This window comes from Eschrichtius robustus, chromosome 1, assembly GCF_028021215.1.
Source record: "Eschrichtius robustus isolate mEscRob2 chromosome 1, mEscRob2.pri, whole genome shotgun sequence".
Lineage (NCBI taxonomy): Eukaryota > Metazoa > Chordata > Mammalia > Artiodactyla > Eschrichtiidae > Eschrichtius > Eschrichtius robustus.
The window spans coordinates 3,063,960-3,083,918 of NC_090824.1; the positions used below are offsets into that span (position 1 = coordinate 3,063,960).

Below are 19,959 nucleotides of genomic sequence, written 5' to 3' on the forward strand. Positions count from 1 at the left end.
AAGAAGTCTTACAACTCAGTAATAAAAAGACAACCCAATTACAAAATGAGCAAAGTATCTGAATATTTTAGTTCTCCAAATAAGATATACAAATGACCAATAAGCACATGAAAAGATGCTCATTAGTCGTTAGGGAAAAGCAAATCAAAATCACAAGGACATGGGGATGTAATGTACAGTATGACTATAGTTAATACTTATTGCATATTTGAAAGCTGCTAAGAGAGTAGATCTTCAAAGTTCTCATCACAAGAAAAAAAAATTTGTAACTATGTATCATGACAGAGGTTTACTAGACTTATTGTGGTGATTATTTTGCAAGATATACAAATACTGAATCATTATGTTGTACCTGTGAAACTAATACAATGCCATACGTCAATTATATTTAAATTTTTAAAAACCCTATTGAGGGACTTCCCTGGCGGTCCAATGGTTAAGAATCCTCCTTCCAATGCAGGGGATGCGGGTTCGAGCCCTGGTCAGGGACCTAAGATCCCACATCCCTCGTGGCCAAAAAACCAAAACATAAAACAGAAGCAGTACTGTAACAAATTCAATAAAGACTTTAAAAATGGTCCACATCAAAAAAATCTTTAAAAAACAAACAATAAAAACCAAACGAATTATAGCAGAAAGTGCCAAGTTGGATCAGATCAGCTTTCCTTTCTCTACAGGTCTGTTCTAATATAAATCAGAACATTCAGTAACCCACACAATATAAAAATTAATTTTTCCTGTTTCAATAAACTTTTTTACCCTGTTTTTTAAAAGAAACCCACAATGAGATACCATTTTACAACTATTAAGATGGGTAGAATTTAAAAACTGGGCAAGAAAAATTTTGCAGTGAGGATGTAGAGAAATTGGAATCCTCATACATTGCTGGCAGAATGTAGAATGGTGCAGCCACTGTGGCAAACAGTCTGGCGGTTCCTTGAAAAGTTAAACATACAATCACCACATGACCCCACAATTCCACTTAAAGTTATACACCCAGCAGAACTGGAAACGCATGTCCACATAGTCTTGTACACGAATGCTCACAGCAGCATTATTCATAGTAGCCAAAAAGTAGGAACAACCCAAATGTCAATCAACTGATGAATGGATAAGCAAAATGTGGTCTATGCATACAATGGAATATTATTCAGTCATAAAAAGGAATAAAGTACTGACACACGTTACAACGTGGATGAACTTTGAAAACGTGAAGCCAAGTGAAAGATGGCAGATACAAAGGCCACATATTATATGATTCCATTTATATGGAAAAGGAAAATCCAGAATAGGCAAGTGCATAGAAATACAAAGTAGATTAGTGGCTGCCAGGGGCTGAGGAGACAGGGGTTCCGGAAGAAAAGGGAGTGTCTACCAACGGGTAGGGGGCTTCTTTTCGGGTGGTGAAAAAGTTCTAGAATTGGATAGCAGTGATGGTCGCACAACTTTGCGAATATACTGAAAAACACTGAGTTGTATGCTGTAGAAGGGTGAATTGTAACTCTTTAAGAAATAACATAAAGCTGTCGGGTTGACAACGACATACTACGGGAGCAGGCAACAAGAGGGTGCCTCGTCTAAGGGGGCTTCAGACCAGCAATGAAACCAGCTAGAGGTCAGCTTGCCTTCACCCTCGCTGCGCGCCAGCAGGGCCCACAGTGCCGGCGACAACGCCTTCCCCTGTCGCCTGACCATGGCTGCCAGCGCGCCGCCGTGTGCAGACGAACGCGGAGCGGGCGTCTGCACAGCGCTTTCTAATTCACAGACGCGATTCTACTCGCTCTTCGCAGGACCCCGTGAGGACGAAGATCCACGTGGAGCCCGCCTCCCCGTGGCCACGAGCGCTGACCAATGGCCTGAAAGAACTCGGGACCTGACTCCTGTCCAACTGTAGGGTCTCCCAGCACAGGCCCCGTGTCCCATGGGCAGGACTGGTGGTCCTCATGACCAGCCCTGCACCTTGACCTCAGCTGCCCCATCCCTGAGGGTTCATGATGCCCAAAATGTAGACAGTCATGAACCCAGGCATTCACCCAAACACCTGATTTCCTTCTTGTCCCCGTTTAAGCACTTTTTTTTCAAGGACTAACCACTCCTGCCACACTGCCACCTCTGCATGTGGCAACTTCATTTTTTTCCCCAACAAAGTCACAAAGTGGGGACTAGCAACAGTTAGAGCAAATAACGCTCATTACATCACAGCCCCCCACTTATGAATTTTAGCAGAAATAAGTATTAACATAGCAACCAGGCCCATCAGGTATTTAAGGGTAACTAAACAGTACACTAAAATCAGACTCCCGCTTCTGATTCGAGTGGTGGAACAGTCAAAGGAAAAGGAAAAACACTTAGGATACATGGTAAACTGAAATATGGCCGGGGTCGGGGGAGGGGATGGGGCGCACGAGAAGAATTTCTTCAACAAACCAGGAAAGGCACTCACAAAATAATGATAATACATTATCTCCATGACAAGATTTTAAAATGACTTTTACTTTCTTCTCTATACTTCTGGATATTGTTTGATATTTTCAAAAATAATGTTCATTCTGTAAAAAGTCAGAAATGAAACAGTTTTATTTTGAGAAAGAAAAAAAGCAGCATTGGCTCAGATAATCGTTAATCTGTTCGGCCCTGAACTTCACAAATATCAAACTCCAGGCGTGGGATGCCAGTGAACGAGCGTGTGTTGACCTGGGGCACACCTTAGCCCCCAGGCTCCCTGACACGCCCCTCCTCCCCCAGTGGCCGCGGCCGGGAGGCCACACTCGCAGGCGTGGTCCTCTCCCCGACACCAGCACCCGAGCGGCTTACTGACGAGCAAGTTAGTATCAGTTAACTTTTGCTTACCTGGACAGGCGGTTCAATCATTATCCAGGCTGGAAGCATCAGACTGGGATTCAGAGGCTGGGTACCCACGCGGAAGTAAACTCCACCCCTGGAATCACAGGCCCAGACGTGCTGATTCCCACATGCCAGGCTCATCAGTTTTACAGCTCCTATAGACAAACAGAGAAAAAGTACACACGTTAATTACTCTTGTAAGATGACTCATGTTTCATTTAATCTATGACCTTTGATTTTACACTTCAAAGAAAGAGATGCTGCTGTCTTTGCACGTGAACTCTGTTGCTCGAGAACATTACAGCGCACGGGAGTCACCAAGGCCCTGGCTGCCCTGGCACCTGCCCCGCGCCACAGAGCAGCCCTTGCACGCCACGGGCAGAGTAATCAACGTGCCACCCAGACAGTGCCCTGAGCCACCAAGCCCGGGAATTAATATCTCATTGTGGGCCCCATGATTAGCTTCCTCAGATACGTGACTATTACCAGCAAATTCTGGATTTGGGGCAAGGGAATTCATCCTTTAGGTAATCTTTTTTTTTTTGGCTGCGTAGGGTCTTAGTCGCAGCACGCGGGATCTTCGTTGTGGTGCGTGGGCTTCTCTCTAGTTGCAGCGTGTGGGTTTTCTCTCTTTGGCTGTGGCGCGCAGGCTCCAGGGCATGCGGGCTCTCTCGCTGAGGCGCGAGAGATCAAGATCCCACATGCCGCGGGGGCTTAGTTGCTCCGCGGCATGTGGGATCTTAGTTCTCCAACCAGGGATCGAACCCGTGTCCCCTGCAGTGGCAGGCGGATTCTTTACCCCGGGACAACCAGGGAAGTCCCTCTTTCAGGTAATTTGGATCCTAATTAGAATTAAAATTAACTAAGCCTCCCAGGATCTTCATTTTTCTTTTTACATGTCTCCTTGCTTATTAAACCAATTTTAAGAGGAAAGGAAATGGGAGGAGTCTTCAAAGAGAAATTTGATTAATAGTTTATCTGGCAGAAAGAGCAACAGCCCATAGTTACTGACCTGCGCGACCATGATGCGTGGCTACTGCCGCCCCAGCTCGTGCGTGAGGCCGTCAGGACACAGACCCCGGGAGAGAACGCCGAGAAGCCGGGAGGCAAAGGGCAGGCTGCGGCTTGAACCCAGGCCAGCCTGACCCTCCCCGCCAGCCACCTCTGACCTCCGGGGCCCCACAACCCATGAACACGCAGATCTTACACGGTCAGCTCCCTCGCTTTTGACAGATGAACGTGCCTGGGTAACCCATGGCTTATCAAGTTATGGAATGTTTTCATCGCCCCAGAAAGTTCCCTCAAGCCCCTTTCTCAAGAAAGTTCTGCCCCTCTGCCCCGAGGCAGCCACTCCTCTGATTTCTATCGCCACGTATCTGTTCAGTCTGGTCTAGATGACTGTAAAAACAGAATCACAGGTATGCACTCCCTGGGCCTGGCTTCTTCCACTCAGTGTGATGTTCTGTTCATGACATTCATCCAGTCACTCCTTTTTACTGCTGAGTATGAGGTCCACTGCATGTAAACGCCACAGTTAGTGGTATATCCTACTGATGGGCATTTGGGCCATTTCCACTTTTTGCTATTAGGAGTAAAGCTCTGCTATCATCATTCCTGCAGAAGACTTTTTTTTCTGAACATGTGTTGTTTTTCTTGAATAACACCTAGGAGTGGAGCTCCGGGCTATAGGGTAGATATCTGTTTAACGTGGGAAGAGACCACCAGTCTTCCCATTTTACACGCCCACCAGCGGTGTGTGCTGGTGGCCCACATCCTCACCAGCATCCACTTCTGGCACCTCTGTCAGCCATTCTAGCAGGTGTAAAGTGGCAACTTGTCATGGTTTTAATTTGCATTTCCCTGGTAACTAGTGAGGTTGAGAATCTTTTAATGTGCTTATGGGGGGTATCTGTGTGAAGCGTCTGTCAAGTCTTTTGCCCGTTTTATCAGGTTGAAAGGTTTGTCTTCTGATGGCTAAGTTAGAGGATGACCCGTTTTGACTGTGAAGCAGGGAAAAGGCGGCGCAGCGACATGCACCAGGAGTGCTGCTCCTGGCCGCCTCGCACAGTCGTCACCGCTATCAGATGACAGCCCAGGTGCCTACACCACAACGCACCGGCACGGATCCTGCTATGGGGGAATCTCGTCACATGTGTTTAGCTTAAAAGTATCAACCCACTACTACTGAAAAAATTCTTAGTATCCCTTTGTACATTTCCTGATGATTTCTCTTATACTGAAATTAGCTGTATTTTTAAAATCTTTTATAGAATGTCTTACCGGGGAGTTAAAATATTCGACTTCCCAGAGCTCTAACATTGCCCATGAAAATATCTGTAGCGATCCAAATAAAGTACTTTCAGCAGTAAATTCCAGAAACGGCCGAGAAACAAATTCTAATTTTAAAATGCTAATTAAAAAATAATTTTATGTTGGAGTCGTCAACCTGCCCTAACAGGAACTACAGGTGGTAGCTGCTCATGTGAAGAGAGTTATGTGGTGACAAAAACACACTGGGTCAGCACCTCAGAATTAGCAGCAAATAACACCACCACCAGTGAAATATGGAGTTCATATTACAAGGCAAGCGTTCTTTTAGAATAAACGTTAAAAGGTTGCTAGAATATACACTTCAGTGTATAAATCAGCTTATTCTGAATTGAAGAGACAGGTCAAAGAAGAAAGCATTTAATCGAGGGCTTTTCCGTAGTCTCCGACTTCGCAGAGGGTCTCCCAGGCTGCCTGGGTGCAGGTGCATGAGGTCAGGGCAGGTGGCAGAGGACACTGGCCCCCCCCCAGCACTCCCTGGCTCGTCAGTGTCCCTTGGAGTTAAGCGGGGCCCCATCACTGGTTCTGGACAATGGGCTGTGAGCAGAAGGGATCTGTCACTTCTGAACTGAACCATAAAAGAGCTGGCAAGAGGGCCTTGCCTTTCAGCTGTCCCCTGCCGCAGGGACACAGGGGCAGAGCCACAGAGCACCGCACGGGGTCAGTGAGCCACCACCTGGGAACCACTACCACAACCATCGGAAGACTGACAGGCCGACAGCCAACTTCGCGGGAGCAGAAAGCAACCTTCACGGACTTCCCTGGTGGCGCAGTGGTTAAGAATCCGCCTGCCAGTGCAGGGGACACGGGTTCGAGCCCTGGTCCGGGAAGACCCCACATGCCGCGGAGCAACTAAGCCCGTGCGCCATAACTACTGAGCCTGTGCTCTAGAGCCCGCGAGCCACAACTACTGAGCCCGCGCGCCACAACTACTGAATGCTGCGCGCCTAGAGCCCGTGCTCTGCAACAATGAGGAGCCACCGCAATGAGAAGCCCGCGCACCGCAACGAAGAGCAGCCCCCGCTCCCCGCAACTAGAGAAGCCCGCGTGTGTCAACAAAGACCCAACAAGCCAAAAGCAGGTAAATAAATAAAATAAATAAATTTAAAAAAAAATTAAAATGCTAAAAAAGAATGTATATATAACTGAATCACTTTGCTGTACAGCAGTAATTAACACAACACTGTAAATCAACTATGCTCCAATTAAAAAAAAAAGAGAGTGAGAAAAAGAATTCTCCTAATCTAATCCTGAAGTAGCAATTGACTTGGTAATTTGTATAGGAGCAGAAAAGAGAGATGCTACCTCTTAAAAAAAGAAATTAAAGGCAGAAATCATGTTCATGACTTGATACTTTGCTAAAGTCATGCTTGAAATTGAAATGTCTGCTTGCAATGTAAAGACTGGTGACACTGCAGACTTTACAATGACCTGGAGCTGCCCAAGGTCAGTGCCAGCATGAGGTAGTCCGGATCACGTTTTCGGCACTGGGAAGATGGGCTTTTGTTTCTTGTTTTCAGTGTCAGAACGCCTGTAGAGGCCAGGACTGAAAGGGAACCAGGTGAAGCACATCTCTGAACAGCTCTGATAAAGCCAGCATCTCCTACCTCATGCCCTGGGCAGGCGGATGGCAACCTGGAGCTGGACTGATGAACTACAGGTGAAGACATCTTGTACCTGCTGTTAAGACAGTTTTATCTGTGATTATCAGTAACGAGAAATCAAAACTCATATCCCAGAATCAGCTAGAAATGGAGTTACAAACGACGACGGATTGCCCTGACAGTCCGATTTCCCGCTGCGTGGGGATGTGGCCGTGCACAAGGTCCCTGCTGGCAGAGCCCCTCCACCTCCACCTCCACGTGGAAACTCCTCGCAGGTCAGACCAAAGTGACTGTTGGGACAGAGTAGGAGCAGGAAGCTCAGGGAGAAGCCCCGGGGTGGGGATGCTGACTGAAGTAGGCGAGAGCAGGGAGGACAGTCTAGGCCACGGGAAGAGAGGCGACCCCAGGGGCCCAGACGGGCCTGGCACACAGGGAAGAGCGATGGCGGGTGGCCGGAGCCCCGCTGCACGAGGCCCTCGAAAGGCAGGCTGGGTCAGGCTGCCAGGGCACCAGGTGCTACCCCGAAGACTGGAACTTGACTGCAGGGCATCGAGGGCATAGCCCGGGAGCCATGTTTTAGGAGAGATCGGGCAACCATGGCAGGAGGTGGGCACACCTGGAGCCATGAGGCGGCTATGGCAGTGCAGGTGTGGAGGGGGAGCTCTAACCCTGGCAGTGGCGGGAGGGAAGCAGAGGGTAAGACAGCCCAGATCTTCTGGGGTAGGTGGAAGAGACACTGCCAACCACACTGGCTGGCAGAGAAGCAAAAACAGCCAGAGAGAATTCTGCCCTTTCCAGCAGAATTTAATGGAACAGAGGAGTGAAGTCAGGAAAAAGAGTACATTTTGGACCATCAACAAAATGAAAAGGCAGCCTACTGAATGGGAAAAGATGTTTGCAAATAGTCTGTCTGATAAAGGGTTAATATCCAAACTCTGTAAAGAACTCAGACAAATCAGTATCAAATAAACAAACCGTCCAATTAAAATATGGGCAGAGGGCCTGAATAGGCATTTTTCCAAAGAAGACATACAGATGGTCAACAGGCACATGAAAAGACGCTCAACATCACTAATGATCAAGGAAACGCAAATCAAAACCACAATGAGATAGCACCTCACACCCATCAGGATGGCCATCATCAAAAAGACAACAAGGGACTTCCCTGGCGGTCCAGTGTCTAAGAGTCCGAGCTCCCAATGCTGGGGGCCCAGGTTCGATCCTGGGGGTCAGGGAACTAGATCCCACATGCATTGCACCAACTAAAGATCCTGCATGCCACAACGAAGATCCTGCACGTGGCAACAAAGATCCTGTGTGCTGCAACAAAGACCTGGTGCAGCCAAAAAAAAAAAATTTTAAAAGACAACAAATAACAAGTGTTGACAAGAATGTGGAGGAAAGGGAACCCTGTTGGTGGGAATGTAAACTGGTGTAGCCACTATGGAAAACATTATGGAGGTTCCTCAAAAAATTAAAAATAGGACTATCATATGATCCAGCAATTCCACTCTTGGGTATTCATCTGAAAAAAACAAAAACACTAATTTGGAAAGATATATGCACCCCAGCATGCTGTTCACTGCAGCACTATTTACAATAGCCAAGATGTGGAAGCAACGTTAAGTGTCCACCAACAGATGAATGGATAAAGAAGATGTGGGGGGTGTGTGTGTGTATATACACACACACACACACACACAATGGAATATCACTCAGCCTTAAAAAAGAATGAAATCCTGCCATCTGCAACAATGTGGATTGATCTGGAGAGTGTTACATCTAGTGAAATGTCAGACAGAGAAAGACAAATACTGTATGTTTCACTTATATGTGGAATCTAAAAAAACAAAATAAATGAACAAATACAACAAAACAGAAATAGACTCACAGATTCAGAAAACAAACTAGTGGTTACCAGAGGGGAGTAGGAAGCGGGGAGGGGCAAAACAAGTGAAGGGGATTAAGGGATACAAACTACCATTTAAAAAGCAAATAAGGACTTCCCTGGTGGCGCAGTGGTTAAGAATCCACTTGCCATTGCAGGGGACATGGGTTCGAGCCCCGGTCCAGGAAGATCCCACATGCCGTGGAGCAGCTAAGCCCCGTGCGCCACAACTACTGACCCTGTGCTCTGGAGCCCGCGAGTGACAACTACTGAGCCCACGTGCCGCAACTACTGAAGCCCACGCGCCTAGAGCCTGTGCTCCGCAACAAGAGAAGCCACTGCAATGAGAAGCCCACACACCGCGATGAAGAGTAGCCCCCGCTCGCCGCAACTAGAGAAAGCCCACGCGCAGCAATGAAGACCCAACGCAGCCAAAAATAAATAAATTTATAAAAAATAAAAAAAATTTAAATTAAAAAAATAAAAAGCAAATTAATTACAAAGATGTAACATACAGCACAGGGAATATAAACAATAATAACAACTTTGTATGGTGTGTAATCTATAAAAATATCAAATCACTATACTGTACACCTGAAGCTAATATAATATTGTATGTCAACTATACTTCCAAAAAAAAAAAAGAGTGCATCTGGGAAAGAGAATTTTGCTACTGAACAGAATCCTCACATGTAGAACCACAGTCTTGAAAAGGCTGTGCTTCCTTTCACTGCTGTGAGCACCACCATGGCCAACTTTTAAAACAATGAAGCGTCCCAGGTAACCCCAGGCAAGTAAGCAAGGCAGCATTAACGTTACCTGCGTTACTACACTCTCTGTTCACTACTCTCCAATGAGTGCTGCCGGATGACAGCCTGCCACGGACACTGGCAGGGAGCACACACCTGAACTCAAAATCTGCATCCCCTAATATAAATAATACTTTTTTAAGAAACCTTGATTCACCGGTTTGTCCCACAGGCTACACAGACCATCCCTGGAAAGAGCCAAACAACAGAGCAGCTGGTGGCCCTGACCTGCCTTTCGCTGCCCCCCACCCTGGCACGCGGAAGGCCAGCACCCCTCCTGCTGGTCCCTGCACGCCTCCGCTGCCTACCAACTCTGGACTTGCTTCGTTCTCCCAGGACGTTCAGAAAATGGTAAAAGAAGTCTTTACCCATCCTCTCAGTATCGGCCAGTAACCCAGATAAACAAAATCCAGAGCTCAGGGCAGGAAAGACTAAGAAAGGCAGAGCTTCCTGGACTCGGCCCCCGTCACGCACAGCGCCAGACGCGAGCGAGCACCGCCCCTCCCCCAGCAGCTTGAGGAGTTGGGCAGCTTTTAGGCCGTCACACCTGCCTGAGACAGGTTGCGTTTGCACACGATGCTTACTTGCACCATCCTTCTGGGGCGGGGATTGCTGTCACCCTCAGAAAGGTGAGGACTGAGGTTTGAAGGTGACCCAGCAGCTCGCCCGGGGCCCGGCTCTGCGCACGGCTAGCACCGCTCCCGCTGCCGCCCTGCCTCTGCCGGGAGCCCCGCTCCTGGGCCCAACCACCTCACCTGCGGTCTGTGTGACCCACTCCGGGCCTAGCTGGACTCTGGACGATTCTGCAGGCAAGAGGCAGGGCGGCTCTGCGAAAGCCTGCCGTTCTCGGCTCCCGCACCCCTGCCCCCAGCACGCAGAGAAAGCCAAAGCACATCCTGAACCCAGGGTGGCCCTGTCTGGCCCCTCCCACTCTGAAAGTGAGACTCAATCCCACCAAAGCCGAGTCACTCCCCTTGAAAGAACGGCCACCGACCCCAGGGAAACCCAGCCAGCCGCCTCACAGGCTGTAACACTCTGGCCAGCATGCCAGTGCGGGAGGACGGGACCCAACGGGAAGGGAGGCGTGAGCCGGGGGCCGGAGCCCGGAGGCCAAGCCGCGCTCAAGGCCGTTCTCTCGGCACGTGCTGCGGCACAGCGGCCTCCTCTGAGCGGGGGTGTCGGGCAGCGAGCTCCGCTTCTGCCCCAGAGGGGGGCAAGGGCAGGGCCCCCAGCGCTCCCAGGATCCTGCAGCGAGGAGGACACCAACCTCGCCCTGGCCTTTTTACCTCCAGAAACTCCCAACCTGGTCTGCTTGGGGGCCAAAGGAGGGTGGCTCAGGCCCACAGGACCTCTGAACCGAGGAAAGGCTCCCCGGGGCCGGCAGGAGGGCTGCCCCGCACTGGCAGGCAGAGGCACGGCCAGCTGCAGCCTCGCTGGTCCATCACCATCGACGATGGCGGCTGGCAGGCGCTCTCAGAAGCTGGACGGGGACCGGCCTTGGGGCTGGGATTAGGTTCAAAACACAGGGTGCGAGTGAGGCCAAAAGCATAATCAAAATGACCCTGGAAAATTCCTAGCCTTGGAACAAAGCTTGCTTCTTTAGTGGAGAACCAACCTGCTTCTTTAGCTAAGCTGGGCTGTATTTGGGGGCCTCGTGGGACAAAAGAATGACGATCCCTCTGCACATCATGGGACGGTGAGAGGCCCGTCAGCTGGAGACGCAGCCAGGGGCTGCCAGGGCGGGAGGTGGACAAGGCGTCCTGTCCTCCCTTCCCTTCTTGCCTTCTTTGTCCTTTTTTTTTTTTTTTTTTTCCAAACGAGTACATGTGGTTGAATTCTCTAACGTTAAATGCTTGTAAAATTCAATTCTACCACCTAGCAAACAAAATACTGGTTGTCAGTTCACCAAAACGGGAACCCGTTGGGCAGGGAAGTATCCCTAAGGCTCGCGTGCACTCTGGAGCTGCCTGGCGCAGCCTGCACCTTCTCACAGCCACACCTGCCCCTCTGCCCAGAGGATAACCTCAGGGTGTGGGCTCATTCTATCGTCGTACTCCTCGGAACAGGAATGATTGATTTATAAACGGCCTCATGCTGCATGGCTGCCCTGCAGCCCTGCGGGGGGGACTCAGAGAAGGGCGGCAGCGGGAGCGGCACACACCCCTCCAGCGGAGGGAGGCCTGGGCGCTCTCCTGGCAGCGGGCCGCGGACCCCGGGTCCCCCAGACGGAAAGCGCACAAAGCAGCCGCCACATTCAGACAGACCAGCAGAGGCAGCTGCATCCACCGCATCATCTCGAGCGTGTCTCACAGCAGCTTTCTCTGAGTTCGTGCTCCTCCTGGGTTCTGAAAACCCTGCGACCCGTAAAGCGTGGGAAAGAAAAGCTCCTCACGAAATTCTTAAGAGGCCCATTACCCTGCAGGAGCGGCTAATCGACCTCCTGAAATCCAGCAACCGACCACGCAGCCTACAGGAATTCACGAGAGTTGAACACAGGGCCCCGGGAAGCGGGTGGGCACCCCTCCCGATGAGGCCGGGAGGCAGGGCCTGGCGGCGGGGGCGGGCATACCTAGCTGCGAGAGGTCCAGCCTCGTCCAGTGCATGCCCGTGGGGCAGCTCGCGGACAGCGTCCGGATGAACACCTGGCCGAGGCTGTCCAGGGCCCACAGGGCGTCTTGGCAGGCGGCGTAGGCCCTCATCTCGGCGTCGGGGGGCAGCTGCACGGTGGACGGGCGTGACTGGGCGTGCTGGGCGCTGACGCGGCACAGGTCCTTGCTGCTCTGGCAGAGCCACAGGGAGCTTCCTGCGGAGAGGTCACGGCGTCACCGGCGAGGCTCTCGGGGCAGCCTTTGCCTGCAGAGTCTGGCTGCCCAGCTCCCACCCTCACTCCCCACCTCGGGGAAGGAGCAGCCAGGACTCAGGGGGACGCACCGGGACCAGCCAGTTCATAGGAAACAAGTCCGACACACTTGGAAGAAATGAAAGGAAGCTGGGCTAACGAGACCTCAGGGGGCCCACAACGTTGCCTCAGAGGCCCGGACCTTGGACGTTGTATAATGGACCGGGAAGCGTTCAACTTGGTGTGTTAACCAGCGTCCTAGAGGGAGCAAGGTCGGCAATGCCTCAGAAGGACGGCACCGAGGAACCTCCCCTGTCCTGGTGGCGGGTGAGGGGAGGGCTGGCGGGGCGGAGGCTGCTGGAAAAGGCCCGGAAAGCTGCAAAGCCTTTTCTTCCCATCCTCACCTCAAAATTACATGCTTTCATTCTCTCCCCTGTTTTTAGAGTCCTTCAGGTTTAATTCACTTTAAAATGCAAACCACACTTGGGGAAGTTAAAACCTCAGTCAGAATATATTATCTGAAGTATATCGGAAACTTGGGACCAGTTATGGTCTGGAATTCAAAATTACCTGGGATCTTGAAAACATAAGGTAACGGGTATGCCATACGTTTACGGAACAGCCCGGGAGCCAGCAGTACCCCCACCCACCCACCCACCCACCCACGACGTGCAGCAACGTTCCTGCAACAAAACGCGTCACCGTCACAGTCAGCACGACAGACGGAGGCTCTAAGGAGCCTCCCATCAGCTCAGGTCAGGCTTTGCTGCCGAATGACCTGTGCCAAGCTTGGGAAAGAACCTGTGGTTTGCAGAGCTTACTCCCTGCACGACTGTGGTCAGAACAATCTGGGGAGGAAGCACTTTGTTGTACTGACCAAGCTCTGCACATCCTAGTGGGACTACGGGCTCGAACTCACCAACTGCTCCCTCTGAACCAGAGACGCCCGACATCTTCTCATCTGACCCTCAGCGCGATCCTGGGAGGAGGCTTCGGCCTCCGCTGGGGCCGCCTGACTGCCCCAGCTCCCAGCTCCTGGGGTAGCTGCACTGCCTCTCCTGGCTCCAAACCCCGAGCTGTGGTCAGGGCTTTGGGAGGTGTGCCCTACCAGGGGCATGACAGTGGGACTTAGGCCAGCCAGAGGCTGTAAACCAGCCTGTGAGGAGGTGACAGAATTCACAGGGGAAATGGCCAGGTACCCAGAGAAGCCTGGTGCCTACTGGCCCTGAGACATGTCGCTGAAGTCAACAGCGGCCGGCCTCAGCGGTCACACTGTACGCTCCCCTCCTTCGGAAGGGCAGCTCGCCTCCAGACCCACTCAGGTCACCACACCAGGTCGTTCTCTCCTGGGCAGGCCTATCCAGCTTCAGGGGCCCTCGGCTCAGCCAACGAGGGCTGCGGGCCTGTGACACCAGCGCATCCAGTTCCTGAGGGCCCCACGGCCATGCTCCCGCCCCAACTAGGCCACGTCAGACCATGGTTGTTAACTGTCAGACTGCTGTAACATGGTTGTAACCCGTGCACTGCACTCCCCAACCAACCTTCCTTTGTGGGAGCAGTGGAAGCCAACACAAAGGCCCACTTCGTGGCAGAAGCTGTCCCCCGGGGAACAACGTTATTCCAGTAAGTGCCTAGAAAGAATAATGGGAAGAGTATGTTAACGAGAGAAGAAAGAAAAACCATACATACTTCAGAACTTTAGTTCTAGACTACAGCTGGTCTTCAAAACCCCTTACAGCTGGTTCTAGAGTGTCCTCCAAGTAGGAGACCCAAGCCAGCACTGCAAGAGCCAGCCCGACAAGCAGAGCACCGTCCAGCCCAGGGTCGGGGGCGGCCACGCGGGGGGAGGAGAGCTGCGGAAAATTCACAAAGCAGGGTTCACTCACAGAAATGAAGCCCCAGTGGGTAAACGTGGATTTACACCTACGTTTACAGATCTGGCCAGAGCCTTGCATGTTCAACAGTGCAATCATTTTTTCTACTAGGCTCTTCAGGAATGGGAGGATTTTTTCATTTAGCTGGAAATTATTAACATAAAAATGAGCTCCACGGGCTCTTCTTAGGGCCTAATAGGTTCCTAATGGGAAGTGATCGCACACCACCCAGACGCTGGTATCCAAGCCGTAGGAATGACAGACTGAAAGGAGGGAAGTGATAGAAAGCAGAGGGAATGCCTCCATTCCAGACACTTCATACCACTGGCACTAAATTATCTTTTCCACTTGAGATCATAAAGCTTTTCCTTAAATGCTGGCTCTAAAGAGGAGCTGCCTATCAAGCCGGCGTGGAAATGAAGTGATTCACCCACCGATGAGACTTCCTCTAGAGACGTGGATTTCATTCTTGCCCGAGGAGATCCAGACGCCGCTGCTGCTGACCCCTAGAAGGCTCGGCTGGCACTGGAGCTGCTGAGACCACAACGCCATGCGCAGTTTACCCGCCACCTTCTCAACAGGCACCTGGGCCGCTGTGGCCACCGAGTGTGTGGCATGGATTATGGTCTGGAACAAGCTGCACTGGTCAAACACCACATAGTCTGTGATGCTCACCTGGAGGGGAGACGGGCAGACACCTGCTCTCAGTGCAGGTACAAGCGCCTTCTGTACGCTCGCTGCCTGAGAGCTAAGGGCCTGGCCCCCACCCCTCAAACACCCAAATACCCACGTGCACGTGCACATTTGTGTGAGGACTGGAGAGGAGTGTGGCAGGACACCCCCCACTGCTGGCTGTGATTACTTCCGAGGGGTGGATTCAGAGGGATGGAAGAAAACGTTCACCCTTTATTTTATACACTTTTCTATTGCATGGACCTGTTACAAAGAGCATGTATTATTTTTATGACTATCACCCCCTCGCACCCTATAAGTCTTTTATTCTAATTCTTACAGCAGCTTTCTCTGAGTTCATGCTCCTCCTGGGTTCTGAAAACCCTGCGACCCGGGTGAGAAAGGATTATTTTGCTTTTAAAATTTAGGAATTTCTAAGGGACAACAGTGTACAATACTTAGAATCATAATATGCGTTTAAAAAGGCAGTGTAAGTAGCGTGATGAAGCAATTCATGACCTAACTGGGACTGTTAATAATCATGCCAGAACAGTAGCACAGACCAGACCTGTCCTGGATGTGTAGAATGCACCCGGGCTCAGATTCAAGACACGCTTCTCTCACATTCCTGAAAGAGATCTTTCTCCAGGGTGCTGCCCTCTAAGGAACCCTCTCCCTTGCCGGCCAGCTCTGGCTGTTAGAAAGCTCTCTGACTCTGCGTGACTTTCCACATACTTCTGCCCTGCTGGGTTGGGTTACAGAGAACGTCACCGCCCTACGCCTAGGACAGCCTCGTGCAGGCCACACTCCCAGGTCACACACAGCGAAGTGCTGAGTGAAAGTGACATCACTTAGGATAGGGAACTTAACACATAATAAACAAAACACACAAAAAGGAAACTATTATAAAAACCAGTACTGTAGTACATGTGCGATTGTGGCCCTTCTTATCTGTGAAAGGGCTCGCACTGACTGTGAGCTGCTGCCTGCACTGAGGTATAAGCAAACAGTGTCAGCACGTCAGCCCCAAGGCCCTGCTGCAGAGCCCGCGGCCCTGCTTCTCTTGAAGAGCAGAGCACATGCCAGCCTGGCTAGGAAGACTCCATCAGAGCCCACAGGACGCTGGGCAGGTACCTGGGGACCAGTGCCACGTTGCCGTGTGATGGCCCGGGAGCTCTGCCCTTCCTCGGGGTGCATGACGCCAGGCCACACAGAAAGTCTGTGACAGGCTCAGTCCCAGCACCCAGGATTGGCAGATAAGCAGGATGCAAATTAACAAAAAGAAAAGAAAGGTTTAACAGCCAAACATAATGCTGGCTCTAGCACTACAGAGAAATCAATCTTATAGTAATTAAAATAACTCTGTTTCCAAACACCTCAGAGATGATTCTGTCAAATTTCTCTGAAGACAATGTTCTGAATATTATGATAAAATGATAACGAGTTTTCTTTAGGCTACTTAAAGACAGAATTTAGTACATCTATTACACTTGAGTGTGTGTGTACGTGTGTGTGTGTGTATAAAACCATATAATATGGTTACAAATACAGGGAGGGTAATTTTCAATCAATTGTGTAACTTTTCAAATAGTACCTGGCGTATTAAATTAGAGACTGTGTATATACACACATACTCATCAAAGAGCAAACACAGCTTACTTTTCCACATCCTCATCTGAAAGACCTGAGCGCAGCCACTGGAAGACCTGCCCTCGACGAGGCAAGTCTAAGACGACAGTAACTCCTGAACCAATCAATGGAGACAGAACACTCAAGAGCTGCTGTGTATCCCACAGCCACCGATGCCAGCACAGCCTTACCTGCCACGCTGGGGGACCACGGGCGTTACGTTTACACTGAATGGTGCCAAAAGGGCAAAAGTCAGCTTGATTATACCTTACTACTTCTTTTTTTTTTTTAATTTCTTTTTGTTTATTTTATTTATTTATTTTCGGCTGCGTTGGGTCTTCGTTGCTGCGCGCGGGCTTTTCTAGTTGTGGCGAGCGGGGGCTACTCTTGGTTGCGGTGCTCAGGCTTGTCACTGCGGTGGCTTCTCTTGTTGCGGAGCACGGGCTCTAGGCACGCAGGCTTCAGTAAGTTGTGGGCTGCAGGCTCTAGAGTGCAGGCTCAGTAGTTGTGGCGCATGGGCTTAGTTGCTCCGCAGCATGTGGGATCTTCCTGGACCAGGGCTCGAACCCGTGTCCCCTGCATTGGCAGGCGGATTCTTAACCACTGTGCCACCAGGGAAGCCCCTACCTTACTATTTCTCAAAGTGTTTACTTTTCTGGGGGCATGTGGGAAAATTCCCCTTTCTTCATTGAAATACCATTTACTTACGAGGCCTTTTGTACAAGCAGAGATAGTGAATTTTAATTGTAGGTTGGGTTTTTCACATCTATGGTCTAATCTCTTTTCTTCTTAGTACATTCCTCCAGAATTAATCATTATTATTATCTAGGTCTTCAAATGGCTGTCACTGGATTTATTTGGCATATAATGACAAATTTCTAAATAACATCAAAATTAAAAAATAAATAAACAGGGACTTCCCTGGTGGCACAGTGGTTAAGAATCCGTCTGCCAATGCAGGGAACACGGGTTTAACCCCTGGTCCGGGAAGATCCCACATGCCGCGGAGCAACTAAGCCCGTGCGCCACAGCTACTGAGCCTGTGCTCTAGAGCCCATGCATCACAACAAGAGAAGCCACTGCAATGAGAAGCCCGCGTACTGCAACAAAGAGTAGCCCCCGCTCGCCACAACTAGAGAAAGCCCGCGTACAGCAATGAAGACCCAACGCAGCCAAAAATAAATAAAATAAATAAATTTAAAAATAAATAAATAAATAAACAAAGCCTACATATTTAAGCAAAGAGAGCTTCACAAGTTACGTCCTGTGATGAAATCCCTGATAATTCTTTTTTTTTTTAAATTGAAGTATAGTTGATTTACAATGTAGTGTTAGTTACTGCTGTACAGCAAAGTGATTCAGGTATACATATGTATACATTCTTTTTTTTTTAATATTCTTTTCCATTATGGTTTATCATAGGATACTGAATACAGCACAGCCTTGTTGTGCCCTGATATTTCTAGTGTGCTCAAATACAGCAAAGTCTAACTCATCCAATAGTAAAAGCGAACACTGTTTATTTACTCCAAGCCCCCGATCTCTTTAGGGAAAAGAGAGGGGCTGTAAGAGGGAGAGCGGAGCCCCCGACTCAGGGAGGCACCCAGGCACGTGGCCCGGGAGCTCAACACCTACTTGCCACCAGTGGTCGTCGTCCCCTTGGGGCTTCTTGGAGATGATGCCAGTTCTGAACCACAGGTGTCCTCGGATGTCCAGGGCCCATAGGGTCTGTTGGTCCCCAAGAGTGATACAGACAGGTTCCAAAGCCTGCCTTTCACTGAAAACGAGGAAGAGAGCGTGGAGTCAGCACTCGCATTCATGGCCCCCAGAGCGTCTAGGATGCCGGCATCAAGCATCCTGGGGGGCTCAGTGTGGGACAAGAGACAAGTTCCGAGGAAGGAAGCTTGAGTTTCGAGTTAAACGACTGTGAGATATATACTGTTCTGAAGCGAGGGGGCGTCTGAAAGACTCCCTGAAGGCCCAGGACGGTAGGGGGAGCTCTTAAGGGAAACTAACCCAGGGAAGAAGAGAGCAGGCACATGAGGGATTCCAGGCCCCGAGTGGCCCATCTCCCCACCTCTGCCTTCACCAATTAAGCGAACAGAAACTCCGCAGCGTGCCAGGCTGTGTTGGGCAGCTGTAGCCTGGCAGACGCTGCCCACTCTGCGGGCAGTGCCCTCCTCCCACCCAGCCGGTGACGTCCCCGCCAGCTTCGAGGCCGAGCTGCGGGTCCACTCTGCACGGTGCCTGCCTGACCTCTGCAGGGGGAGCCGAGGCGTCCTCGGTGCTGCGCGTCCCTCTCCGGCTCAGGACCATCTACGCTAACTGGCGTTGGTTGCCCCGGGTGGGGAGCTCTTCGAGGGCAGGGCAGGGTCACGCTCACTCAGCCCAGCACGGTCCTGGCTCACAACAGGTGCTCACTCAAGTTTACTGGGTTGCTCAATTCAAACCGAGAGTATCCTAATCTAATTTTTCTAAAGACTACTGATAATTTCACACCAGCAAAATGATCTGACAGTAATTCTTTAATTAAAATTTTGACTGGTAGAAAGTAACGAAATAAATTGCAATTCAGAGATTAATTTCAACTGACTAGGAGGATAATAAAGAAAAATATTTGGCCCTAAGTCATCTGAGACTCTAAATGGAAACTATCTGACACTGGGCAGTTCTATAGAAAGACCATCACGAGAGACTCATGACCGTGTGGGGCTTGAGATTACACAGGAGGGCAGTAGCATTTATAAAACTGAGCTCTGACCCAATGTCCAGTCTGCCAGTCAGAAAGAGGCACAGAGTGTCTTCAAGGTCAGGCTGCTGAAATTGGCTCTGGCAATCCCAGAGAACACCATGACCTTGGAAACCTTCAGGGAACCAGCTCTGCCCAGGAGAGGCTCACATGGGTCCCTTAAGAAGAGTCAAGTTGACAAAGAACAGACAGTGGGACAAACGGGACGCTGAAAATGTGTCTGCTCCTCCCCCGATACCTGACGATGTCGCATTTCCAGAGCTCCCCTTCAGGACAGAAGCTGCTCACACCCTCCCGGTACAGGAGGACCCTCTGCTCCGTCAGCGCCCACACCACGCTGTTTCGGGCTGCGACCTGGGACAGTGGGTACGGACAGTCAACCTTTACGGCTCTGGCACAGGGGCGATCCACGCTGAGACCTGCCGGGGAGAAGGACAGGAAGCCCCCAAAGACACACAATCAGGACTTCACACCTCATTTTCATTCTGTTTGCTTACTTTTCTTTTTTGGTATTTTGCTATATCCTTTCATAATAAGTACTTTCTCCTTTTAAGGTCTACTCAACATAAAATAGTTAGATTGTGCTTAAATATAATATCCACCTGAACTGTTTTCAGATGCTCTTTGAAAACTGGAGGAATAACAATTCCGAATCCTCTGGTGTCCCAAAGTAGCTAAAAATGTTCCAAAAGAACGTGAAAGCCCAGTGCAGGAGAGCAGCCA

General features: G+C 50.3%; 1 protein-coding gene across 3 annotated transcripts in view; it reads right to left on the minus strand.

Moving 5' to 3' along the window:
- TECPR2 (tectonin beta-propeller repeat containing 2) overlaps positions 1 to 19,959 on the minus strand; it is a 96,653-nt gene that overhangs the window by 25,574 nt on the left and 51,120 nt on the right. For 2 of the 3 annotated variants that reach the window (XM_068540247.1, XM_068540257.1), the window contains exons 12-17: positions 19,475 to 19,655; positions 18,123 to 18,264; positions 14,621 to 14,861; positions 13,854 to 13,943; positions 12,043 to 12,276; positions 2,851 to 2,999 (exon numbers count right to left, since the gene is read on the minus strand). In XM_068540247.1, the coding sequence (XP_068396348.1) occupies positions 2,851 to 2,999; positions 12,043 to 12,276; positions 13,854 to 13,943; positions 14,621 to 14,861; positions 18,123 to 18,264; positions 19,475 to 19,655 (1,037 nt within the window). Of the gene's footprint in view, positions 1 to 2,488; positions 2,550 to 2,850; positions 3,000 to 12,042; positions 12,277 to 13,853; positions 13,944 to 14,620; positions 14,862 to 18,122; positions 18,265 to 19,474; positions 19,656 to 19,959 lie in introns of those variants that run through there. The other variant, XM_068540266.1, reaches the window with a different exon arrangement.